Source organism: Struthio camelus, chromosome W (genome assembly GCF_040807025.1).
Source record: "Struthio camelus isolate bStrCam1 chromosome W, bStrCam1.hap1, whole genome shotgun sequence".
Taxonomy (NCBI): domain Eukaryota; kingdom Metazoa; phylum Chordata; class Aves; order Struthioniformes; family Struthionidae; genus Struthio; species Struthio camelus.
This window is the reverse complement of record NC_090981.1, coordinates 60,640,168-60,667,355: the sequence shown is the minus strand read 5'-3', so window position 1 is coordinate 60,667,355 and position 27,188 is coordinate 60,640,168. Positions and strand designations below refer to the sequence as shown.

The 27,188-nt window shown below is 42.4% G+C and overlaps 1 protein-coding gene across 10 annotated transcripts in view; it reads left to right on the top strand.

Moving 5' to 3' along the window:
* The window catches only part of LOC104138512 (CUGBP Elav-like family member 4), a 721,557-nt gene that overhangs the window by 386,754 nt on the left and 307,615 nt on the right, over positions 1 to 27,188 (top strand). For all 10 annotated transcript variants that reach the window (XR_011137468.1, XM_009666153.2, XM_068925637.1 and 7 more), the window contains exon 3: positions 18,807 to 18,855. Coding sequence is in view for 9 of the 10 variants with exons in the window: in XM_009666153.2 (XP_009664448.1) it covers positions 18,807 to 18,855 (49 nt within the window). In the remaining variant the exon portion in view is untranslated. The remainder of the gene's footprint in view (positions 1 to 18,806; positions 18,856 to 27,188) is intronic.

Here is a 27,188-nt window from a genome sequence, read left to right as displayed (position 1 = left end):
AGCATGCCGCACCACAGAGCAGGATGCTAGTCCAAAATAGCTGGTTTTGTACCGAAAGCAAAGAGCACCGAGCACCATGCTGTTGCTTCACTCACACTGCAAGCTGGGAAGTGGAGCAGAGGAGTATTTCCTTTCTCTGTTCCTTCAGTCATCTGCTATGAGAATTCAGGCCATCAAACTGTGGGTGCCATGGGCCACATTTAGAGAGCCAAAAGGTCACGTGCCTCCCTGTAACTGTTTGGCAGAAGAACAAGGGTTGCCCAAGTGTGACTGAGAGTGCCTAAGGAAGGTGATATGTAGTGTTTTGTTTAGAGCCAGCCAGTAGAAATCAGTGGGCACGGTGTAGGTCAGTCTTTCCACATATGGCCTAATGCGCCTCGGTTTCCCCATCTGACCAGTGGGCAAATGATGCCAGCAGCCCCTGCCCTCAGTTTGCTTTTATTAATGAACTCTGGGACCATTAAGTCAATAGATTTTGGAGAAGTGTCACTATTACAACCATTCACAGCAAGGGAAAGCACATTCCCAAGCAGGGGGAGATTGGAAGGCCTAATGAACATTGAGTAGAGTACTTGCTCTACACTCGCTTTGTCACTGCTGGGCAGCCTTGCCCTGACAGAGCTCCTGTCCAACGAGGGAGGTACATCCATTCATCATTAGTCCTAATGCAAGCTTGGGAGTTTTAAAGCCAGAGCTAAATCAGACCATCTTAATTTGCAGGCTTAATGCATTGCATATTATCCATATCCTTCCTATGGGATTTATCTTGATTAAGTGCTAATTTGTAACTGGTGGTATACCCAGCGAAGTGACTGATGAGAAGGGTGCCTGGGCAGAGAGGCTGTGTTTTGGCAGAGGTGCAAACTTAGGATGGGAAGTGCTGTTCCCACCACAGACACACATGCAGGCAGCACGTTTTACGTACAACCCCATCAGCCTAATAGGAGAGCTATCCAGAAGGGTTTAGCTTAGGTTATTTTTCAGCTACGATGGAAGCCAGAAGTCTGCTGTGAGAGAGAGGAGCAGATTTATAACGGCTTTTTTTTCTGCTGTACTCCAAGAGCCTACCCCTGAGCTGTTGTCTTGCCGTATCTGTGAGAACACCACGGTTCAGAAAAGGTGTAGCTGCTTCAGTCAACCAAACGCATGGCACTGTTTACACTCCCAGCTTGCATAGCTTCAGTTGCGTATTGAATCCCTCCTGCGCTTCCCCAAGGCTGAGCTGTCTGCCCCATCCATTGCAGACACCAGCCCCTGGCCAGACCCTTCCTTCCTCCATCTCACCGATTCCACCCTGTGACCACCAGAGCCAGCAGGAGTAAATGTTGACTGGATAAGACCATTTTAGGCATGATCACAGATGTGATGTGACCACAAAACAGCTGGGACAGCCCATCAGCCATGTGAAAAAAACCTATTTGAGATAGGTAAAGCTTTTCCAAGGAGCTAAGAAGCTGTATTTCAGGACATCTTTCTTCCGCCGACTTCCACTTCGATGAGAAACAAACCTTCCATCTCCACAAGACGCAATAAATCTCAAATCAGTCTACATAAGCATGTAGATTTTAGAGTGTCTGAGAAGAAGTGACCTTTAAGCAGAAATGGGTTCTCAACTTCTGCTATTGCAGCTCTGGCATTTTGCTAAAATAAAAGCCTTTATTTCAGCTGCTGCTTTGCTATCTGGAACTGTGTCTGGTTCTATAACCACCTCTCCCTCACAAGTCATAAAAGCATACTGAATATACTCATTAAATGAGTCTTAAGCCCAGAAACATACACACCTAGGAGTCAAAATATTTCATAGTGCCATTTTACAGAAAGGTGAAACAAAACTTTACTGAACTTTCTCTGGCAATGTAATAGTAAACCCAAGGAAAGCATCCGAATGTCTTAATTGCCAGCTTATGCCATACAGAGGTGTTCTACAATAATTGTGCTTTTCCTTTTGGACTTTTTTCCTAACACTGAAAATAGTGGACAGTTTCTCAGCTGATGGGTACTGCTTCCTTTTACTTGGGTAACTAATGACAGCAGTTGAGGAGGAAGGGGGGTGTTGGGTAGAGGGAAGTTAATTAATTTCAGGGTTTTTAATCTCTTTTCTTTTGTACCAAACCATAAAACAAAAATTCTTCGGGAGCCAGAACATGTACCTCCAGTAATCGAAAGAGAGGCAAGGATCTGACTAATAGATATTACGTTCCATTATATGGTCTTGAAGTCAATAAACATTAGGTTACCTTCATGCAGTGAAAAAAGACCAGATTTATTAAAAAATCTTATCTGGAGGGTTTGCATTTCAATAGGATGTGAATTTGCATATTTTAACAATAACCTCCCATCATTCTGTCTGATCTGTGCTCAGTTGGCCATACAGATCACTTTATCTTGAATAGATTATCACCGGTTTAATAAACCCTTCATAATATGCAGGTATAACAATGGTACTTCATTGGATAAAGGAGGTATTAAAGTTCTTTTTCTGGAAATAGGGGTGGCCCAGCTAGTGATTAACTTTATACCTCTGTACATCCCTGTGCTGAATACGCGATTGAAGGAGAGTATTCCCATTATTCACATTCAAAACGGACTGGCTCTTCAGAGCTCCTGTTAACTCTCCATTGCCCATGGCAGCTGTGCAGACATGTGAGTCAACAAAGCCAACGCTGCCAGCAGATGCTATCACTGGCAGTGGCCGCTACCTGTGACGTCAGGAAAAGGCAACTCTTTTCCCCCATGCCAAGTCCCTCTTGATGTACAGGGTATAATCAGTGCTGGCCTGTTTCATTGAGGAGGCACCTTCCCAATGCCAGATGGAAGTGGGGTCAACGCGCTGCTTAGCAAAGAGTCAGAAAAGCTTCCAGGCAGATGGCTTAGCTACCTACTTCGTTTTCTATGAAAATGCACTATTATTCTTCCTTGTCTCCCCTCCCAGATTTTCACGGCTTCCCTGCTTCCGCTTTCCAGATGGAAGCTCATTGCCCACTGACAAGAGATGAGTCCATCTGACAACTCCAATGCCCTGTCTTGCCCTCCCAAGATTTGGGTGGGAACAGCATTCTCAGACCCTCTACAAGAGGAAAATGAGTCATTGCCATATCAAAGTGCAGAGCTGGCTTTTGTCTGACTGCTCTAGGTTCTCATTCCATCTGTCCATGATTCAAGGCTTCCAGCCACTTCTCTGGGGAGATGCAGGACAGGGCAGAGGAGCAATTGCCGAGGTCCTGCAATTTTTGATTTATTCATTTTTGTTTCTTTACTGATATTTACACCTCAGCTGTAATATAACTGATACTCTTTTCCTTCATCTTGGGTACCCAGTGCAGAGTGGGCAGCTATGAGCATTAACTGCCCATACACAAAGCTTACACAGCCCCCTAGGCTACTATGGTATGTAACCGAAGTTATAGGCCTTAATGAGAAGTAATGTTAGCTCAGGAGCAGTGCTGTGGTCATGCAGCCCTGGGATCTGGGCTGCCTCACATCTGACCAACTGGGAGCACAGGAATAATGAGTTTGGGGGCTGAGTGTGCATGCATGTATGAGAAAGAGGGAGTATGTCACACACACTTTCCCCAAGACTCTCTGGTGAGCAACTAGAACTTTTCACGCTCTCTCTCTCCTCTGTTTCCTTTTTCTCTGCTCAAGCTGGCTGTGTTCGTGCTTGCTTTTCCAAAGCTCCCATCATGAGCTCTTTGCTTCTTGAGAGCCGACATGCCGGTGTGCTGCCTGACTGTGGGAGCACAGCAAGCCTGGTGAATAATTAAAAGTTATTGACCTATAATAACCTGGCATTATTGACCATAAGTGATTTAGTTAAAACACACACACACGCACGCACACACACACACACATCTTATCTCACATGAAGGAGCTGAATCTTGAATTCCCTTTGTCCAGCACTGGTTCAATGGAGCTTGTTACAGAGCAGAGAGGGACATTTTGGCCTAGCAAGAAATTAATGTTAATTGAAGCAATGTTTCTGATGATCCTCTAGAAAAAGTCTTGTGAGAAATAATCACAATACCTGGAGCAGCAAACAAATTGTTCCAAACCTCTTCTCAAATGTCTGTGAGCTCAAACATTTGCTGAACTTCAGCAAAGTTCACAAATTTTAAGACCAGGGAGGATGATTTTAATCAAGCAACCTGACCCTGCCATAAGGCAGGCTAGAGAATGAGGAATTCTCTGTCAAGACCAAAATAACCTGTGGCTGAACTGGAGTACAGCAGTTAGGGAGAAGGAAAAACATTCGGTTTTGATGTCAGACCTCTCACTCTCCTATTATTTCTTGGTTCTGCTGAGACAGCTCTTCCCTTCCTGGTTTCTCTTAGAAGTGGAAGCACTGACTTTAGCTTCTTTGAAGGCATGAAATACCGGTCACCCTGCCAGAAAGCTGCTCAGGACTCACCTCCAGCCTCAGGCCCCCACCCTCCAATTGGATCCGCTGGGGCAGGAATTCCTGTGTTCGCATGAAACCGCCCACTGGCTTCTCGTGCTTAAATGGAGCCCTATAGAAGTGCAGATGTCTGGGCTAGTGAGCTTGGCTGGTCAGATAAGGATCTGAACGAGTAACAGTTTAAGTGAGCCAGATTTCTGAATGAGATATGAGCCCAACCACTAGCACAACTGCCATATGCCTTCATAAACTGGCTGTATTTGAGTCCGGATCTGAATTTTGCGGCTGGCCCTAATTATGGAAAGTTTCTGTCCAACTTCTGACAACGGAAACTTTGCAGCTTGGACCTGTTCCTTATTGTCTACCAGTGCTCAACAAAGAGCCGTAAAGCCTCTAATTCTGTTCTTTGTATATGAAGCAACTAAGCTAGGTGTGCCTGGCTTATTCATGTTGGTCTTTGGGGTCAGAGGGACATAGATGTGAAAGCAAGGCTCCTTTTGGTTTCGCATTTGCCTAATGTAGGACTTTTAAGAGATGATGGAAGAACAAACTTACTAACTCTGCATGGTACACAAACAGCTAGGAATTGGCATTTATAGTGCAGAAGGGTGGGAAGACCGCCAAGATGGAGGGATTTGTTCCCTGGCTCCTCAAAGCTCATGGTAGATTTTTCCTACTGACTCCAACAGTCAGTGGAACCAGCTGGAGCTCCTCACGCAATCCAGGATCACTGCAGAAAGAAAATCTTTGAAGTCAAAGGTGTGATCTAGTCTGCATACTGAAGTGACTAACTGTTGCATGCATTTTAAGTTCCTAATGAAGCAGGCTTCGCAGAGTAAACCCTTAATTTCTCCATCTAGGAAATTAGGTCTGCCTAATTTAGATGTCTAAATTTAAGCAGACAAGAGCTCCCTCTGGAGGTCTCCAAAGGACAGCTGTTTCTCTTCACTGACAAGGCAGGATGCTTTTATCAGGAAGGCAGTTTCATGAGACAACTACAGCTTAGGTGCAAGCGGAGCCCCTGTGTTAAGTAAATAGGATCTCTTCCCAGGTTTCCTTTTTTCCTTCCAGTGTTAGAGATATATCAGGGGCAGAGGGGGAATAGGACCATCTGAAAAGAACCAATACAGTTTCTTGCTGTACGAAGGTAAGGGGCATGATAATCTAGGATATAATGTCCCTGTCTCTGAAAAGTTACTGTAAGCAACAGGAGAAGCACTGTGTCTGATCTGTATGTGCACACCGTCACTTACTAGTGACTAGTATACTCCTGAGACCAGCCCAAAATATCCCACTTCAGCTGTACATGACACCACTACCCAAGATGGCTTCCGACTCTGTCGTTCCTTCCTCTAGGTATAATTGACTATTATACCGGCATTATCTGTGCCTTGATACCTTGGATTTATGGAGGCTCTAGTAAATATAAATTCCCCTTTGCACACACCCTGTTTAATCAAAACCTTGCTGGTTTAAGCAGTCTATTTTATTAAATTACCAACCTATGAATCCATTAACTCAATTAGAAGCAGCAGTTCTGTAGTCTTGAACAACCAAGGGGTAATATTGCAATGGTATACATTATGCAGAGTATGGCACGTTGTAATAACACTGAGAGCTTATATAGCATTTTACAACTTTTCAGTTCTGTAGGAATAATATCTAATTAATCCTCTCAATGGCCCTGAAGGTAAAGATTGCTATCTAACTCCTTTTTCTGTGGAGGAAACTTAGTGGGGAAGGAGATGATAGGTAATAGTCTTGTGAAAGAGTTCAAGGATGTATCTTTGCACAGTCTGCATTCATAGCAAGTCAGGTTCTGACTCTCCAGACCACTCTGTTCCCTCAGAGACACATCAAGTGGTCATTTACTCCCTTTTCTGGTTGCAGTATCATAGCATTAAATGAACTGAGTTTATTTTAATATCATCTTTTCTTTTTTGGGAAGGGATGTTAATGGGACACGGAAATCTTACACCTGTTATACTGAAGCACCTCGAATAACTACTTGTTTCAGTAGTCAGGGGTTGATTTGCCGTGTTTTAAGATGTTTTTGGTAGCCAAACTGGCATGTTTTAAAATATAGCGCCAATACTTGTCCATCATTGACCACAACTGGCTTAACCCAAGAAGTTTCATTTTTAACTGTCAGGCTAAAAACACCCACAAGTTTTCCTATGTCTCCTCAGTCCTGTGATCTGATAGCAAATACCAAAGGTGGTCATTCCTTCCGCAGGAGCACTTCTAACTAGACCTGCAGTTTCCTCATGGGGTAACTATGATGTTTCATGCAAGAGATTACAAGGATGGATTCAGATTTGAACAGTATTCTTTAAATGGAACAAAAATTATGGTTAGAAACATCTTGGTAGGAAAACAAAGAGCAAAAGATTTTTTGGAGAGCAATATTCCACATTAAAAACAGACCTGTGGATCCCAAGTGATCATAGCTGCTATCATGAGGGAGTTACTTTTCTGTTATTTATTTCCTTGCTAAATAAACTAAATAAAGTGCTAAGCCCATCCATACGGAAGCAACGATGAAATGTTGACAGTAAGAGCAAATCCTAAATGTATGGATTTTGTTCTAAAGATTTATGTAGGAACATCTGCGTTTTATCAAGCTTAATCAAAAATTTTTTTTTCAGGTGGTTTTAGCTTTCAGCAGAAAAAGTTTCTTGGGAAGCCTTAAGTATTTTTACTGCCTTTGAAAAAAATACTGCAGAATTAGAGAGGATGAGGAGAAACAGGAACTGGAATTGATTTGAAATTGAAAAAGAAGGTGACAGGTTTAGGGTCAGTATCTATTATAAGCAAAGTACAGAGAGGAAGGAAACAGCCTAAAACAGTGAAAAGCAAATAATGCTTCTGATAATCAGCATTGCCTATTGTAAAGCTGCATCAATCAGAAATTATCTTGAGCAATCATGTATGATATGACAATATAAATAGGAGAGAGATTTTGCTTCCATATATTCATTTTCCTTGAGCTATATTTTGAGCACGAAGAACTTTCTTTTCTTCTGGAATTAAAACTATTGTTTAAAAATCACTTTGTGTCCAGAAGCTGAGGCTTTAAGGAAAATGCCATACTGAAGAGAACTGATGATAGAGTCTCAGAAGTTAGAAACCCTGGCAATGCTTGTAGGCAGCTTGTGTCAGGGTTACCTTTAAATATAGACAGGTTTGTGTTATACCCTAATTCAAGAATTGAGGGGTAGTTTATTTAAATGAGATGATCTAAAAGATGCATGATTACTCTTACTGGGCAGGGTTCTGATTTCTTTCATTTCATATTTACACCACGTAGGAGCACCTAACTTGCAACGGGGGAAGTGAATGTACAGTCTAGCCCAAATTTTCAAACATGCTCAGCACCCGCCAGACCAATATTTTTTAGTTATCTCTCTGTTATATTTGAGAACATTCTGGGTTTGAAACCGAAGGTTCCTTAAGCAGTGTGATTTCTTGCTCAGTTTCCCTCTCTGTGTTTTTTTACTCTCTGTCACATCTTGAAAATATTTCTCTGCTGTGATTTCGGAACGATGCTGCTAGAAAGCAGCAAGCCTTGTTCTGCTCTGTGATGTTTCAAACATGTCAACTTTGCTGAGATGTGCTCCTGATCCACGCAGAAGAATCAGACCCCTGGAGTTCAGACACATACTGTAAAAAGGTTAATGGCTAATACTGCCTGAAAGTTTATGGCTGAACTTCTAGTGGCTCTGATCAACGCTCTGTCTTTAATCAAATGCCACAGCACAAGAAAGAGGAGGAGGGAGGAAAGTGCTGTCAAATGAGTTGTCTCTTCTTGATGAAGCCTCTCTGGTTTCTCTTGCAGCATTATCCAAGTTGAACATGCTATGAAAGCAAGTTAGGGGTTTGAGGTAGGAACCAAGTGAAGCACCAACGGGGGCGAGAGAGAAAGGAGTAAATAACTTCGAGCTATCGGCCGTTGATGCCAGAGGTGGCTTGCTGATTCCGGCCACTAACAGATGTGGACAGGTGAACCTTTACACCAAATCAATCATCATATTTATTCTAATTGTATCGTAATAGTCCCCCAGGAGCTCAGTTCAAATGAGCTTGACATTATTAAAATTTTAATGCCCAGTTTTCATAGCTGAATGAATATTTAAAGGGTATGTCCCAGGCTTAAGTTATGATGATGAAGAAATTAATGGAATGTCTTGTTTAATGCTTTGGTACATGTTGATGCAGAAAAAAAAAAAAGTGGTTGTTCAGGGAGAAACGGAAAGAAAGGCAGTGTTTGGGCATAATTAGACAGAAGAGTAAAGCATCAGCGATGCATTAGCATCAGGCATAGCTCTTGTTGGACAGCCCTCAGCGGAGAGGAAATATTTATCATTCGGGAGAGGGAAACCAGGGTGCGATCAGAGACCAGAAAAGAACCAGCCCCACGTGAATGACAGATCAGAAGCAAATCCTGGGGACTCTCAGACTACATCTCTGCCTGGTGGAATAAGATTGCCAGCCTTTGCTGGCTGGAACAGACGCAGAAAACCACCTTTGTTACCTAACTGGGGTGTTTGTTTATTGTAAGTACCCAGATCAACTTTGAAGGATGGCATAATTAATCAGCGATACTCATCAGTCTAGTAATTATGCTATAGATAATTGTCAAAACATAGGACCAGATGATACCAGTTATACATCGATGGGGGTGAGGGATAGCTCCTTTCAAGTCAGAGGGTCTGATTCTGAACAGGCTGAAACCAGCCCCGGGGACTGCCTTGGCTTTGGAGGAGCTATGCCAAGTTACCCCTGCTGAAGATGAGGGCCTGCATTCCTTGGGGCAGGATCTGACCCAAGGTCTGTTTTATTCTGGAATCTGCAAAGATTGTGGGGTTTTGGTTTTCTAAACTTTCCATGCTTTTCCCAATTGAGGAAACGTTTGGAAAGCTAAGGATTTTTGTTTTCTCTTCTTTTTTGGAGGCTGTACTAATATTTTAAGGAATCCTGTTTGTGCTCGCTCAGTCATCATTAGGAACAGAGGGGCAATTTAAAACAGCCTCCAATATGCATTTCTAAGCTGTGAAAGAGGACTGAAGCAAAAGCTAATGCTCTATCTAAGCCCTTCCACGGAAGATTTCCTTTAAAAGGACGCTGTCTACTTTAAGATATTCTTATTCTTTCCCTGAGTCTTTCCTTGTTCATTTATTGGTTTGTTTGTTTTTTTTTTTTTTGTTTTATTTTTGCCAGCTCCTTCAGGAACTGCAGCCCTGATCCTGTACATAGCTAAAGGAGTTATCTCTAGGCGAGGTTTTCACACATCTAATTTGAGGTGTGATTTCAAATCAGTTTAGACAAACCAGCGGAGAAGGTGGCATAGTTGCTGGGGGATGGGGAGTTGTGTGTGGTTTTTGTTGGATTTTTTTTTCCCTGCTTATTTCATGTTAGCTCAAAGTAAGTAGACCGTACCTGCACACCAATGTAACTGAAGGAAAGGTACAGCTGTAGCTCCTGTATCATGATAGTGGCATCCCTTGTGAAGGAAGCCCCTATACTTTAGAGGCTTCCCACATGGAATAAGTTTAAGTAAGTAAGTCCAGCATTCTTGGGGTGCCAGACTGTGGTAACAGACTACTAGCTCCTATCCTGCAGCAAACATACTCCACAGATCAACCTCACCCTTAGGAGAGGGGAAAGTAGGGTAGGAAGAAGAGAGAACACGTTCCTCTTGAAAGCAGGACCAGTGCTGGGTCAGAATCAGTTTCTGGCTCAGAGAAGAGCTAATCTAGTACCAAGGAAATCACTGCTTGCAACTTTAATGCTATGATGCCCTCCTTCGGTTCCTGGGGATACTGTGGTTGAGTTCAGGCCTTGAGGCTACTTGCACGTCTGCACCAGTGAGAGAGCTTTAATTTCATGTTTCTAGAAGTGGGTGAAAGCAACTAGCTAATTTACACTGCTTACTCAGTTGTTTGTTAAAAGGCACAGCCATGGAAAACATTTCTCCATGGGCAAAAAGGCTGGCTACGGTTCTTATCTTTGTGGCCAGGCATAAAAAGCCACAAGCACAGAAGGTCTAATCTTCTTGGATGGATAGTGGCCAAGCTCCTTTTGAACTCAAAGCACCAAAGTCAACGGGAGCTTGGGCTTGCCTAAATTCTGCAGAGTCAAGCCAAGCAACCATCAGTAGCAAAGGCAGCATTTGGGTCTTGCTTCAGAAGAAGAGCTAAAGCTTAGAAAATGAAGAGCACAGCAAGGAAGCGCCAACAGCCAGAGGTTATTGGCTCAGGATAAGGAAATGACTAGAACAGCTGTTCTTCTCTAAATGAGGAGGCAGAGGTTATGTCTATAATGCCTTGAGCAGCACACCTGCCTCCCTGGCCTGCTTGCCTGTCCCATTCATGTCCACACTGAAGAGGCCTCTGGCCTCTGTGGAGTGGACCCAACATACACAAAATCATGACATACCCCATATGCAGATAACACCCTATCTTCTCTCCTTCTCTGCACTCCCTCTCCAAGGCAGCTAGTGAGCAAGTGAGCAGACTCCAAAGAGCAGCCTGGATGAGCACCAGCTGCAGGCAGTGTTGGTGCACAGCTGGGGAAACTCAGAGCAGATCAGCACAGGAAGCAGATGTAAGATAAAAGGTCTGTGCTGAGCAAGCTTTACATTGTCCAGGCACACATAACTGTACAACCACAATCACCTGACTGCATGTTGTAAAACTGGTCTAGGACCCTTGGTACATATTCATGTCACTCATGTAAGTTCTATGTTGCCACCTTGACGCTGTGTGTTATTTGTTAGTCGTGCTGGCGAGTTTAAGGTTGTCTTGGTTGTGTCTATACGGGCTACCTTCACATGTGGATTGCACTGGTGCTCTGTCCTGAAGCAGCTGGGCTTGCTGGGCATCATAAGATGTAAACTAAGAGAGAATATGATTGTTCTCTACTGAATGCATGCAAAGTTGGCTAATAGAAAATGCCAATAGAGAAGAATCATTTTAGATAAAATGTAATTTGGGCACATTTTAAAATTTGATGTAAATTATCTTGGAATAAACTCAAGCAGGTAATTAACAGAAGAGACTGTGGAAAAGCTTACTCCTAGTGGTGTGAGGGAAGAAGAGGGAAGAAAGGATATCAGAAGACCTGTCTAGTTTTATATAAGAATTTGATGCATTTATAAGCAGAACTTCATATTATGATTACTTGTGGTACCAGCAATGAATTAGATTCAATGAGCAGGGTATGCCTTCCAGGCTTTTCCCTTCTTGCTATCAGGATCCTCAGATGAATAAGTCTTCATATACAGCGTAGCATCACCAGTGGGCCAATCCTGGGACTCTTTGCGTGTCCGAGTATACTCACTGAAAGCCCACGAACTTCTCTCATGTACAAGGGAATTAGGAACTACAAACATATTTCTAAAGCTAAAAGTGCCTCCGAGTTCCCATGTGACAGTGTACGCTTAGCTATACGCTGACTCTGTAAGTCAGCTTCCATCAGACCCGCTTCTTTCCAAGGAAAAGAAGACCAAGTGCACAAGCCAGGCGAGAGCCATGAGTGGAAATACATGCCCATCTGGATGAGCAGGGAACCAGTACCCTAGGGCATACTCTGTGTGTGGTGACACATCCTAAGAGGTGAACACAGACCTAGCCACCATCGTTTATAATGTGCTACTGCCCAGAGCTCTAGGCAGATCTCCCGCTTGGCTCTCTTTCAATCAGATTTGCATATGAAACAGTACTTATAGGTTATAAATACTCAAAAAGCAAGCAATGCTCTTTCTCTTCCTCTAGAAAATAAGGCCTTGTAGTTCCAAGCATCCTATTTTGTTCCTCTTGCTGTCCTCAAACCTGCCGAGCAAAGTGCTGAGATCTGTCAGCCCTCTTACCCTTCCCCACTTCATTAGAAACCAGAGGCACTGTGAGGTTGAGTCCCACATGTTCAGCTTCCCTAAGAACAAACCAAAGGATTCATGGTAGTGCAAAGACTTTATTTTACTATAAGATCAGCAGTTTCTTACTCGAGCCCAAACTGGTTTGCAGGGAGGAAGTTTTGGATTCCAAGCCACAGGCTTCTCTGCATGAACCTGAACTGAACTTAAAGCCCCTCTAGGTTCATCTATATACACGAGACAAGTGGAAAGATGAATCGATAGTTAGATGGATGGATTATAATGTGTTTTATATGATATATAGAAAATGCTCTCAGAACGCGGAGATGGCCGGTAGCAATCATTCTCAGGGGTAGGCACGAGAGCATTGACTGATTTGTAAAGGTCAGACCCTTCAAGATATTTTTTCCATATCTCATACCTTCCCATTTCAGGTCTTCTCATCTATTTGTGTACATGTCTATGCCACACATTTTTTCAGGGAAGAGGATGGTAGGGAAGAATTAGGAGTCCATGCAAGCCAGATAAGGGTTGGGATAGAGTCATTTCAGATTCAGTTCATTACTACAGAGTGCTTCCCACGAGGCAAGCCAATGTGTGTGTGTGTTTTTCTTTTTTCTCAAAACTTTCTAAAACATTTTCTCTGCCCTCTCTTTCGTTAATCCAATATGTTTTGTTTGTCCAACGTATAATCAATTTACACTGCCCACATGCAAGTATGCTTCAGTATGTGTGCAATCACATGTAAGTCATGAAACCACATTACTTACCTCTATTCCTCTTGGGGCAGGTTTTTGCTCTGTGCATTATAGCTTTAATATACAAGCACAGAAGACTAGCATTGTAGCTCATGTATGTTGAAGCAGTTTTCCTATTTCTATAGCATTCATTGAAATTGCCCTAAGCTAAGAATCTGGGCCCGGAGTTTGTTTATTTCTTCAGAGAGGAGATTGCTTTGGATTCACTCTCATGGCTATCTAGTTTAGATCACTGTAATTCAATTATGTCACTCAGAATCAGGTACAGAGTGATTTACTTGAACTTTGCAATTACACACACACAATTCAACTGTAGGTGATTTTCTTGGCCTTTCCAACTTTGACACTAATACACTTTGCATTTCCTTAGGACCTTCAATCAAACTAGATTTTGCTCAATGCTTTAAAATTTATGACCCACTCCTACAAGCACACATTCATGCCAATACCTTTACTCACATAAGCAGCTATCTTGATTTCAGTGGAATTGCTATTTTGTACAAGACAGGTCCCCAAAAGGTTGGCAGGAGTGGTAAAATTAAATTTTTCTTTGTAGGTTAATTTTTGGGGGGGTTTTCTGAACTGTACAGACAAACCTTTCCAACTGAAGAAATGAGGAACAACCATATTTTCTGGAAATTTCAGGGCAGTTGTTTAACTATCTTTGGCTCTGATTAACATCTAAGCTATGCCATGATGCTGCCAAGAACTACATGACATTTTTTAGGAAGTAAGCTGTTCTGGGATAAGATTTTCTTCCATGAGACTAGCTGACATCTACTGGTTAATGAAGATGCAGTAATCTTCACTTTATAGAAGAGAAAGCTAAAAAAGAAACAGATGCAAAATATATCTAGATTCATCCAGAAAGCCAGCATATAGCTGCAAATAGACCCTGTCACAGGTATACACCTCTGCATTTTCCACTGTACCAGCGTGGCTCTTTGGAAACATCAGGAAACATAGACAGTGAAGAACTTTGCTCGCAGCTTTTAGTTCCAAGTCTTAATCAGAACACACTGATCTCCTCTCAGGGAATGATGAAAGTTCTTAAGCCCTATAAGGAGAGGTGGAAAGGCTCTCTTATTTTTATTAGATAGATGGATCATCACTGTGGTCATGCTCCATAGTCTCATGTATCATACAAGCTCTAGAATCTCTTTTTGCCATCTGGAGTGACTTCTTCCTTAGGCACAATCAGCAGATTAGCTCCAACACAGCTCCAGGTGAAGAAGATGAAATCTATTCTGCCTTGGACATTGTCTTCTTTACATTACATTCTCTACATAAGTGCTATTCCAGTGATCTGTGGTAGCCCTTTCCTATTTTCACCTTTCCTTCCTATCTAAGATCACATTTGAAGCTATTCAGGCTAAGTCTCCATCTTTTCTTTTTTCTTTTTTCTTTTTTTTTTTAACTCTGCCCTTGTGCATTCTCAAGCCTGGTAGAGCCTTGATCCTGGCTAGAAAATCCAGGTACATCAATGACGAATGAAAGAGTGAGTGAGACAAGAAAGGAGAGGAAGCAAGTGAGAGGAAAAAAGATGGAGACAGTGAGAAATCAGCTGTCTCTATTTTCTACCCTTCTTTCCCAGGTGATCCTTCTACCTACTCTAAATTAATTTCAAAGCCAGAGGGAGCAGAAAAAGGTTGGTTGGGGAGAAAACGACAACCTTAGGAGGAAAAAAAAAATCATGATGCAGAAAAGCGTCTGTCCCTTGTCTAATTCCTGAAGTGGCCTGTAGCTGATGGTGCTGAGAAAAATACAGCAGCAAGCTCTGACATTTCATTTCTGCAGAGAATTGAAAAAGGGCTTGCTGTAATTCATCGCTTCTTGTAACTCAAACCCTTTCTGACAGGAGTACCTGCGCTGTCTTTTAACAGTGGCACCACAGTGGCTGTAATTGGACATGAAAAATGATGTCGCGTTTCTAGTTGCGGGGAGGATTGGGCTGGGGGTAGGTGGGGCAAGTGGCAAACTGACATGGGAAGATGGCATTTGGCATTATTTAAATGGGTTCGTTTTAGGCAAAAAAGGGAAAAGCCAAAATGAAATGTATGTAGGGTAACAAGTAGGATCTTGTCCAAGGAGTGCAAAAGTGATAATAAAGGTGGGTTTCAGCAGAGATAAAGGTGCAAAGGATGAAAAAAATGAGAAATGCTGCACATGTGAAGTTTCACCTCCTCCATCAACCTAGCAGTTCACGGCATTTGTGGAAAAAAAGACCTGTAACTCTCTCTCATGCAATGGGGCCAAGTCACAGCTGCAGTGGTACACAGTGCCATAGTAAAGATGTCCAAAACGCTACTACTCCAGCCTCTGTTCTGAGGACTGCACTTTGGAGTATGAACTCCTTGTTTCTTTGCAGTAGAACCCTGACAATCCCCAGCTGAAGAATAAGCAGAGAGTTTGGAGTTGTGAAGCCCTCTGAATTCCCATCTCTCTAAGCAGGTATTTCCCCAGACTGAGAAAGATGCATCTTTCTGCCATTTTATCTCCCCGCTCTGCCCTTTCCTGCTCCCCATGCTGTCTCCCTGCTCCCAGAGTCTCTCTGTAAAGCAAAAAAAAAAAAAAAAAAAAAAAAAAGTACCATAGATAGAGAGAGGAAACTTAATTATTTCCCTCTCAATGTTTCTCCCTATAATTGGTGTCTTTCATGTCAAGATGATCTCAATTTGTATTATGGGCTTCGTGCATGCAGCACTTTCTCTTTGGTCTATAAAGAAATTGTCAAGTGTATAAATCATAGTGTACATTAAATTACACTAGCCTTTTACTTATTAATTTCCCTGTTTTTTTCTTCCTATATTCTATTCTTTCCCTTTCTTATGGTTTCTCTTCTTTTTCTCCCTCATGCCCCAATCTCAAAAAACAATGACCCAAGTATTAGTCTCCTTTCATTTTGCTAAAGGGCTTGATGCTTTCCTCTGCCTTTCTGCAAACTGTGACCAGATCTAGCTCTTCACAAGTGGGAAGAGCTCTTTCTAGCTTTTCCAAGGGCTGGATCCAAGGTTTACTCAAGTTCAGTGGGGATTTTCACCCTGCTTTTAGCAGGCTTCAGATCAGCTCCTAAACTGGTAAATTTATGGAGTGTTTTTTGCCTCACAAGGCTGTGTCCATTTTGGACTCCAGACATTGCCTTGTGAGGCTGTATGCAGCGCACCTCCTGTAAATTCCTAGCTACTGTGACTGTTTGACTGTTTCTCTTTATTAACTGTTTGGGACACAGGTTCTAGCTGTTTTGTAGTGAGCAGCAGGGACCTTTCATCCTCCTCTGACCATTGGTGTTAGACTAGGAATAGCGCCCAAATTAGGAAGTCATAAAGACGGAGTGCAGCTGTCAAAAGTTAACAGCTCTTGAGTCAGACCTTGGTACACGGATGGCGTCAACGTCACCCTGCTGTAAACACGAACCAAAGAGTAGTGGTTGAACACTTGCATGAAATTAAAGCACGGTTAATGAGTGAGTACATTTGGCTTCGGTACTCTGGGCATGGGAATTAAGGGGGAGTTCATTTTACCTAACTAATTCTAACCTTATTGCATAGCCTACTTTTATGATCAGTGGAGAGGAGAAGGCACTGCAGAGGGTCACTCATACCATTCATCTCAAACACCAATCTTAGGAGTGCCTTAAAATTACACTTTTTAGACAGTTGGAGTTATATAACATAAATCCCCACCTCCCCATATGAAACAGTTCTTTAAATGCAACAACTAGCTGCTCACGTATGGTTACAGGAGACCTATGGCTAGATGTCCATTCTGCCAAACACATTACCGCAGGCTGTGCTAATATTTGTGATACTTATGTGTGAGCAACAGATCTTTACAATGCCATAAACAGAGGCTGATACAAGGTGTAACATCCACCAGTGACAGATTCTCTTGTTGGCTTTAGCTCTTCAGCTGTCTTAGTTCATTGGATGATACAGGCATTTAGGGAAATAGAAACTGGTCAGTAGTGTCTGGAGTCATTGCACTCGGAGCCAGATCGCTCTCCCTTGATCATTCTCTTTCTCTCTGAGTGCAAATCTAACTGTAGTCAGCTTATGAGTAAGTACATTTTCCTCTCCAGACAACAATGCAGCAGGATCTGATAGACCCTCCATCATCTTAACCTGCTTGTCAGCCAGTTTGATAACTTCTTTTTTTTTTTACTAAATACATGTACAGAGCAATTAGAATAAATCTAGGTGATTATGAAATACTTTCCAAAAAAGGAAATAAAAAAAAAAAAAAAACAGCCTTACTGCCTAACTGTGATTAGCAACAAATAAGGAAGGGACAGAATCACCTCTGTTGCTTTCCAGAGTAACAGAAAATCTAGAGAAGAAGCACAGAGATACTAAAAAGCTAGTAGCAAAATATTTTGAGTGCTGAATAGACAGTACTAACTAGATACAGGGCACGCCAACTATAAAGGTTATGAATCTTTCATTAAAAACCTAGATGATCTAACACTAATGTTTCCAGTGTTTGCAGATGTTCTGCATATGGGAAACAGCTTTGTGAGGACCGTGCTGGACCCGATCTTTTCATTTGCCCTCTACCTCTATAACATACTAAACAGAAGTCTCGTATCTGACGTTTTCCAAACTTTGGAGAAGCTGAGATCCAGGCTTCAAGACATATCCCTTTTCTAGCTGTGACCTGATTATCCTGGAATGTGATTGTCGTGTAAAATGCTGTGAAAATCACCTTCAGGATTATCTACCTGTTCAGCGTGATGTTTTTCACCTGTGCTTTACCAGCATCAGAGCTCTGCCTACAGAGTTATGGGAAACTATAGAACAGCATTTGAGACCAGAGTATGCTGGCACTGCTCCCTCTGCCTCAGGCTCTCACAAAGCTTTAGAGTGGCAAATGGGTGGCTCTGTATCAAAGGAAAGGTTGTTTAAAGTGATGGGGAGAAAAGATGAGGATTCAGATCACCTACATGGTATTAGGCATTACCAGTCAAGATGATCATGGACATCTGCTGCCCCCTCTCCTGGGAGAGAGCAGCTCTGGGGATAGTGATGGTCCCCAACGCTTTTGTTATAGAGACAGAGGGACAAGAACCAGCTGGAGGACAAAAATCCTTTTCACAGCATGCTGGCAAGGTTTTGACACTTAATTATGTTCTGATGTGGAAAAAAAAAAGACTTGAAAAAGCAAAAGAGGGAGAGATTTTGATCACCATCCTACCTCCTCCTCTCCCCAAAACCCCATGAGCCAGCACTCCTGTGGCACGTGGACAAATCAGGTCCAAGTCTCATTCCCCAGATATGAATCTGAGTCTACTACATTAAGGCAACCTATCCTAGCAAGCCAATGGTTGAGTTGGAACTTGCTTTTCCATCTTATTTTCACCATGCCGATCTCAAGTAACCTTTTCAATTAAAATTTCACTTAAACTGGTGTTCTGACAAAGTATTTCTGTTCTGATGCAGTAGTGTTTCCGGAGGAAACTATTAGAAATTTAAGAACTTATGCTTAAAATTTCATGACCTAAATGAAATGAGTCAGATCCCTCACCCAGTGCGATTCAGCTGAGCCTCTGTCAAGTAAATGGGATGACACTGATTTACCTCAGATCAAAAAGTTGCTCTAGCACCCTGAGTTGTATGGTCACTTTGTTGCTTACTGATTGCTAATTAATTTTTTCCCCATGGAGTAAACCCTACTGCTAACTTAGATGCATTGTAAAAAAAAAAAAAAAAAAAAAAGTTAACATCTGAATATGAATGCTTGATTCCACTGTTAATTGTCTGTCTTTCTTTTCTTTTTCTTACAGATGAACAGACCAATCCAGGTGAAACCAGCGGATAGCGAAAGCCGAGGAGGTAGTTGACTGCATTGCTTTCAGCCACAGTGCTAAGTATAATTGTTGTCTCTGGCTTCTCTCAGGCAATGTGCTGATCAATTAGTAACGTAATCACTGCCAAAGAAATTCCCTCTGCAGCAAAGATTCTCTTTATTAAATCTCCTTTACTTCATCTCGCTTTCCTCATATTCAATTATTATTTGATTTTAAAAGGCAGGCAGGTGCCAGCAATTGCCTGGGAAACAAATAACTGCCTCGTTAAGAAGTGAAGCATCAGGTGCTGACTTAACAAAGTTTAACAACAGTGACAGCAGCATAGGTTTTTCAGACCTATGTTAGGCTGAGCTGCAGTAGTGTTTAATTTGGTTAGGATAAAGCAAATATTTTATCGTTTCTCTGACTGTGTTGCTTCTGTTTGAAATGAAGCAACTCTACCTTTGGAGAAAGCAAATTCTGAGACAGCAGATTTTCCTACACCAGCTTATCTAGATAAACCTATTGTGGAAGCTGAAGACTTCTCTTAGTTCTAGGGAGTTTTTCAGGATTTGCACAGGTGTAGCTGAAATCAGGAGCTGGCCTTGTGCTTTTCCATCCTGTGTGGTGGATTTGGAAGGCTTTGCTCAGTGACCATTCAATAGATTGTCAGCAATAAGATATTTTCTGTAAAATGTTTTCTGCCAGAACTGATTTGGTGATACTTTGCTGTACTCTTCAAATAGGAACTTATTTGTCAAATCAAGCACAGAGCTCACTGAGAAAGTGTGAGATGGTCAGTTATGTAGGACAAGTTACCTTTCTGTTTGTTTTCTGTTTTTGGTGTGTGTGTATTTATGTATATTTATACATATATTGTGTGTGTGTAAAATATATATAAAATATGTGCACATATGGATATAATGACACGGCACTTCCTCTCTAGTATTACCTTTTTGATTGAAACAAAAGAGAGAGGCTTTTGCCCATGTACTCATTAAGAACAGTAGTGCTTATGCATCATAGAAGTGTGGGAGCAGATTTTGTCATTTAGTAATGATTTTGCTCTTAGATGTGTGAAAGTTCTTTAATTTCCACCATGGAAATAGACTTCCTCATTTATGTGACTAGTATCTCTATGTTGGCATTAGTGGAAATCCCCAGCAACAACTACATAAAAGGAGTAAAATGCCTCCCAGACAGAAGGCACTGAAATAGTGTTCTTTTTCAGTTGAAAGATTTGGATTCCAGAGGCTTTGACTGCATCAGTGTGAGGCTGAAACTCTCCAGTGACTCAAGTCATTGGAAGAGTTTGTACATAGCTTGTAGTTAAAGGGTTGGTGTTACAGAGTGGTGAAACCAGCAGGTTGATAGAGGTTTTATAAGGAAGGGCTGTGATGCAGTGTAATTACAGATTAGAGGAACAACTGAACACTGGAAAAATACCAGAAAACTCAGGGATAAATCTTGTGCTTCCTGGAGTACCTGTAAAGTAAATTCCGGGGAATTTTGCAAGCGACGTGCAAGAAGTTTTTGACAGGCCCTACAATGGCAAGTTCTGCTACCGAGGGCCACAGCACGTTTCTAACCTGCAACAAAGGCATGTCACATCACACAGCATTTTCCAGTGGTTTTTAACAGAACCAGGTCAATTTACCCACTTTCCCTTCCCGTCAGAAGATCTGGCCCTATATGTGAATAGGAGTGGGTAAGCCATGGGCAGTTGTCAGTGGATGATCTCCTCGGGGAAAAGAGAAAGGCTCAGCTGCCTGGGCAAATAAGGGGATAGTGTGCACATTCCAGTAGAGCTCGTGCCTACAGCAAGAGTGAAGGGAGGGCCTTTTGTCTATTTAATTAGACATACCAAAAAATAATAATTAGTCTGGCCAATTTGCTTAGTGCGCCTACAGGGTATGTAGCTCCCAATCACTCTTTTTTTAATGCAAATCACTAATGGAGAACACATGCCTGGCTTTCTGGGGAGGGTTTTCAAGCTCCTTTGCTAAGAGCAGTTGCTTTCAGGAGGGGTAGTTTGAACTGCAAAGGGCTCCGGTGGCTGTTTCATTCCATGTTGCCCTCACGCCAGTGATTCCCTCCCCATTGCATTTTAGCTAATTATCCCCCCAACACACACAAGTCTTTTCTTTTGTCACCCGCTCCACTTCTGTATTGCTGCTGTCGGTGGCGATCATAGGGCAGGAGCCAAGCTGGTGTGTTCATCATTGGCGTGAAAGACACGTTGTCCTAATTCCCCACTGACAAGCTGCTTATGGGCTGGAGATGTTTGAGGACAGCATGACTCAAGGGCAACTATGGGAGAAAAGAACAATTGGCACTCAAGGGAGGCATTGTATGAGAACCTGCGTTCTTTGTGAGCCCACCAGTTAAAGCAGACACAGCAAGCAGAATGCTAAAAAGGAGGCAGTGTATCTTAGGAGCACATCAAAAGACTTCATTAGGGCTGTAAGATAAAGGTCAGCTTCAACAACAAAGAAACTTAAGTTGTAGCTTATTATACGCAGTCAGTGTATCAGGATGGGATGTGAGGGAAGAGGGGGGCCTGGGAGATTGAGCAGCTCTTCTATACAGCAAGCTTCAACCTGTGTGATGTCCACACTCTGACTATGCCCCTTTCTTTTGGTTCATGAGGAATGTTTGTGCCGGGTCAAAGTATGAAAGAGAGCATACAGTGCTGTTGAACAGCTGAGTAGTCTGCAAGAAGGCTTTTACTGTAAATGGTCAGTGGTATTCCTGAGGAAGTGAGATTGTGTTTTATACAGGGACAAACACCCACAGCTGCTAAAACATGAATTCTAGACTTCTCCCAGAAGCTTCTCTCAGAACCTGAAGCTGATGGAGATCCAGAATTTACTCAGGGAAAAAAAAAAAAATCAGCATTTTTTCCCGTGACTGGATTCTGGGTTTTCATGGTCTTTAAACTCTCCTGTATCTTGATTGTCAGTTGAACCAAAAGTGGGAGTGTCAGCATTTATTCTATGTGTGAGAGAATTTACGCAATTAGGCAATCTAGATTTGGGGAAGAATTCAAAATATGACTTGGAACAAATTACGCTTGATCCAACAAAGTGGAAATTCTGAGTACCTTTTATTAGTTTTGCTGTTTTTATTATTTCATTTGTTAATCCTCATACTGGACGAGGAGCAGGACAGAGAGTGCAATCCTTTTCAATAAAAACTGGCGTTATTTACATTTGCGTAATCTCACAGGGACTAGAAATGAATGCATTTTCGGTACATTACAGTACATTTCTCTTGGGAAACAATCTGAATTAATAGAAAATTTAGCATCTTGCATTCTTGTCTGTTTATGTGTATGCGTGTGTGTGAGTATATTCAAACAAAATGCTATAGTGGGGTATTCTTTCTCTCAAATGCTTCATGAAACCCTGAATACCTCACAGGAAGGCCAGAATCCTCTGCCATTTTATAGATACTTTATCAGTGATAGAATTGGTAGAACATGATAAAAAGGCCAAAAAAAAAATATTTAAAAAAAAACCAGAGTGAAGCTCTAGCTCTGCTAAGGGTAATTTCAAAACTTTCATTGACCTTTGTGTTATCCAAATCTTAGCGCTACTCCATAGGAAGGACTTTGCCATTAGATTAGGTGGCCCAATATGTTTTTAGGGAGGTAAGTTATAAGTCCACATTGAATTCTAGATTTAAAACAAAAATTAAAATTAAATTGATTTGATTTTCATCTTATTGTTGTTGATTTTTCTTGGTTCCTTGTCCTATATTCAGTTCTAAAAATAGTCTGTAGACATCAATGACTTAAAGTTTTGCAAACTCAGTGAAAGACTTCAAGGCTGTGTTGTGGTCTGGGGCAAAAGTTTGGAGCCATTTCTTATTTTATCCGTACTATCTCTACCTCTCACTAGACAGCTCTTGCTGCAACTGGCAGGGCTAACCTGTGATAAATACAGCACCTAGGTCCCACTAGCTTGTACTGGGAATAACATTTTTTAAAAGGAAAAGAGTCTTCTGCTACTTTAGTTGCACTCTGTTAGTGATGCTTGGATGTGCCATTGTCTTCCACATGCCTCTCAAAGGACTGGGGAAGGTCCATAGGGGAAGGCGTACAAAGATGCCCACAGCACCCACCTCAACTCAGTGCTAATGTCTCTCCCAAGAAATCCTTCAGAGAGGTGACTAGGTTCTTTTATATTTTGCGGAATACAGAAGGTTCTGGGACAAAATAAAATAAAGAGCCAAAGTCCAAAGTAGTTTAGAGTTGAAAGACTACAATGTCCTCTGAAGAAGGAGTTGAGTGATTTACAGGAGAGTCTGCAATTCATCACATTAATGTCTTCTGCATGCAAGACTTCATGAATCTACAAATGTCTCTGTGTGCGTTTGTGTGTACACATGAGTGCAAGCAAATTTATGTATGTTTGGGGATGGCAAGTACAAGTGTATCTTTTTATTTTCTCTCTGCTGCTTGGGGGACATGATGACAGCTGCTGGAAGGTTTGGACTGTTATATTTCAACTGACTTGCATCATTTCTCTACTCGTTATTCAACGCGCAGGCTCTGAAATTATCCATTTGGTTACGGTTTATTCCAGCTTCAGAGCAAAATGGCCAAGAGACCATTTACAGTAAGCAGCAAAACTGTGTTGCCTTACTCATGGACTATGATTTATTTCTTTTTATTCCTTTCCATCAGCTCAGCAATAAGGATGGGGCCAGAATGGCCTTTCCACTGTTTCTAAGGCCTATTTTCCATTTGGAAAAAAAAAATCTGGATCTATTTCTTATTCTTCCTAGAATATATCTAGCTCTCTGCTGCAGCTGGTAGGGTTTATCTGTGGCAAACACAGCCCCAGGCCCAATTAACTGTTCTACATTTAACCATTTTCCATTTAAGTTATTACAATTCTGTGGCTTGTGCTGATGGCCAAACCACCTCAGGAAGTTTCTCATCCAAATACTAGCCAGATTCAAGCCTGTTTAGATACCAAATTCAGGCAAGACTGGTTGCCTTCAGCTTAGTGTGGCTTTACATTGGTATAACAGTGCCACATGGAATAATTTCCTCCTGTATTCCTACTTTCTTCCTTGGAAGCGCTTTTCAAAGAGTGGTCTGGTTGCCCACTGGAAAGGTTTAAAAAGAGTGCTGAGAGGGAGTCGGAACATGGCATGCTGGGCAGTGCACAGCATCTCCTCATCTGCAGTGCTGGAGATTAGGCTTTGCTCACGTACAGGAAGTCCCCAGGTCTGCAACTATGCACATATTAGTGTTGCACCTTCGTATTCCCTCTCCCTTTTCCTCTCTCAGACATACTTGGCCTCCCTGACACTTCAGGCCCTGTGGAAGCCAGTTTACTAGCAGTTCTCCAGATCATACATTTACTAGCCTTTCTTAGAAGATTTCCCCACCCCAGAAGCTGTAGAGCAGGCTGTGGAAATGTCCAGGTGTTGATCCATACAACATACCCTTACATGGTCTGCCCAGCCCTTTCTTCAATTTCTCATCTCTTCTTTCACAGTCCCCACACCTCTGCAGCTGGAGTAGGTCAAAGGCACAGTTCAATACACCAGGGAGAGAGTTAATGCTCTCCTTTCTCACACATGGAAAAAGGCCCAAGCTGATTTCCCTCCACAAACACCTCCCAGAGGCCCATTAACTCTTTCAAAGTCACCACGAGCCCACCAAGACTCACCTTATTCTTTTATATCTTGAATAAAGGGAGGTAACATTCCCCTTGAATAAAAGGAATAAAGAGAGGGGCTTGTCAAGGTCATGCAGCACATCAGAGTCTGCCAGCCTTTGCTGTGACCATTGGACTTTCCAGGCTAACACCACTAGCTAGCTGCTGTTTCTGTAAGAGCAATCGTCGTCACATTTTATAAGATCTGGAATCAAGATTTCTGGAAGATTTTATCTCTATGAACAAATCTTTTACCACACCCAGGGCTTCACTTTCCCTTTCCTTCTCTCACTGCCCACAACAGCAAGATCTCTCTTCCTATTTTTCTCCTCTTGCAGTTCAAAAAGAGATTTCCAACTCTGTGCTAGCTCCTCCTCCTAAGTCTCATATATCTCCTCTTCCTGACATTTGCCATAAACCCAGTTAATTTGCTCTTTTCCTCATTTCTTGCAGGAGGAAGCAAAAAAAACAAAAAAATCCACCATCCAAATCCAAATATCTACTCTCTATTAATTGCATATTCAAAATGAAGGAGCACAATGGTGCTGAGTTGCAGTATCACTGTGTGATGAAAAAGGCAAAAGAATGACTGTTTAAAAATAATATAATTTTCTGTTTAAAAACCCACTGGGAGGAGAGAAGATGACCTCATGAGTCAAAGTGAAAAAGAAGAGGCAAGAACCTAACTGAAAGATCTTGTTATGCTGGGAGGCAGCCTTCTTGCCTCAGAGGTTGGGGAAGTGTCAAGCACAAAAAGGTTTAGTATCACTGGCAGAGTGGGCACTGCTATACCATTGGAGAGAAAGATGTCAGTGTCTTAAGTGCATTTGCCTCTCTGCCCAGCTAGGAAGGGAGCTGGACCTAGGACCACAAAGGCCACATTTAGATATTCCACAGTCTTAGGCACTGGTCTGGCCTATACATCCTGCTTTCTTTCCCATATGAACTGAGATGCACCAAGTCCAGAGCAGAACCAGGATGCTCTCCCAGATGTGAGAGAGCACATGTCTCTCAGTGCAGATGTTGCTACAGTCTTTGAAAGGCAGAGCTCAGTTTAGGCCTCCCCTTGCATATGGTAGAGGCTTCTGTGGCAATGCTCAAAGCCACTGGATTCGAAGGAAATCAGTCTCTTGCTTTTCATTTCAGGTCCAAATATCTATTAAACTCTGTAGTGTTTTCCCTTTAGCCCTAGGATAAACGAATCTGGAAAGAGTATTTTAGTACCTGTGGAAATCTTTTCTAGCTGTAGCTTTTCATGGGACTGATTAAAATCAACGGGCGATCAAAATCTCCTGGTTTATTGTAGAAATTTGGGATTGCATGACCATACCCAAGAGCTGACACCCTGCTGTCCTCACAGGGACGTATTTTCAAGCAGGCAGAACGAACTGGCAGTACTATATGCAAATGAAACCATTAATTCAAAATGGCCCTGGATGACCCCATTCCTGCTTTCCACTGTGTGGTAGAACTTAATTCTGGGGGATGGAAAAGGCTCCAGTAGATCCTAGTGTGTGGTATTTTATATTCTGTGGCACTACTGAGGGCTGACGTGCTCCAGTCCAGATTCACCTGCTCAAAGAACATAAGGGACATCAAACTTTTGTTCACGTCTGCCCTTTCCATCGTGACTGAATTTGATGGAAAGTTGCCCATCAATAGGAACTGGAAAAGATCCATCGGACATTATGTTCTAGCAAACGTCCTAAGGACAACATTTTAAAACCAAATGTTAAGGGAATAAAAGAAAAACATACCACACATTTTTCATAAAGCATCTGTAACCTAATAGTTAGCTGACAAGAAGGAACAGTCTAGAAACAGAGTCTGGAGAGAGGCTGAATAGCTCACCACCTTAAGGTTTTGCTAGCAGTTCTGTTTTCTGAACTACCACATGAACTTTAAATAATTATGCAACTTGTTTGACTCCCCTTTCCTTCTGACCTTTCCTTCATTGCCTGTTTAGGTTGTGATGTGCTTCTATTTGCTCACTTTTTGTGGCTCATGCCTTTAGAATTCACAGAATCGCAGAATCACAGAATGGTTGAGGTTGGAAGGGACCTCTGGAGATCATCTAGTCCAACCTCCCTGCTCCAGCAGGGTCACCTAGAGCATATTGCCCAGGATCACATCCAGATGGGTTTTGAATATCTCCAGTGAAGGAGACTCCACAACCTCTCTGGGCAACCTGTTCCAGTGTTCAGTCACCCTCACAGAAAAGAAGTTTTTCCTCAGGTTCAGATGGAACTTCCTGTGTTTCAGTTTGTGCCCATTGCCTCTTGTCCTGTTGCTGGGCACCACGGAGAAGAGGCTGGCCCCATCCTCTTGACACCCTCCCTTTAGATATTTGTATACATTGATGAAATCCCCTCTCAGTCCTCTCTTCTCCAGACTGAACAGGCCCAGCTCTCGCAGCCTTTCTTCATAGGAGAGATGCTCCAGTCCCCTCATCATCTTCGTAGCCCTCCATTGGACTCTCTCCAGTAGTGCTATGTCTCTCTTCTACTGGGGAGCGCAGCACTGAACACAGTACTCCAGATGTGGCCTCCCCAGGGCTGAGGAGAGGGGCAGAATCACCTCCCTCCACCTGCTGGCAACGCTCTTCCTAATGCACCCCAGGAGACCATTGGCCCTCCTGGCCACAAAGGCATGTTGCTGGCTCGTGGTCAACTTGTTGTCCACCAGGTCTCCCAGGTCCTTCTCT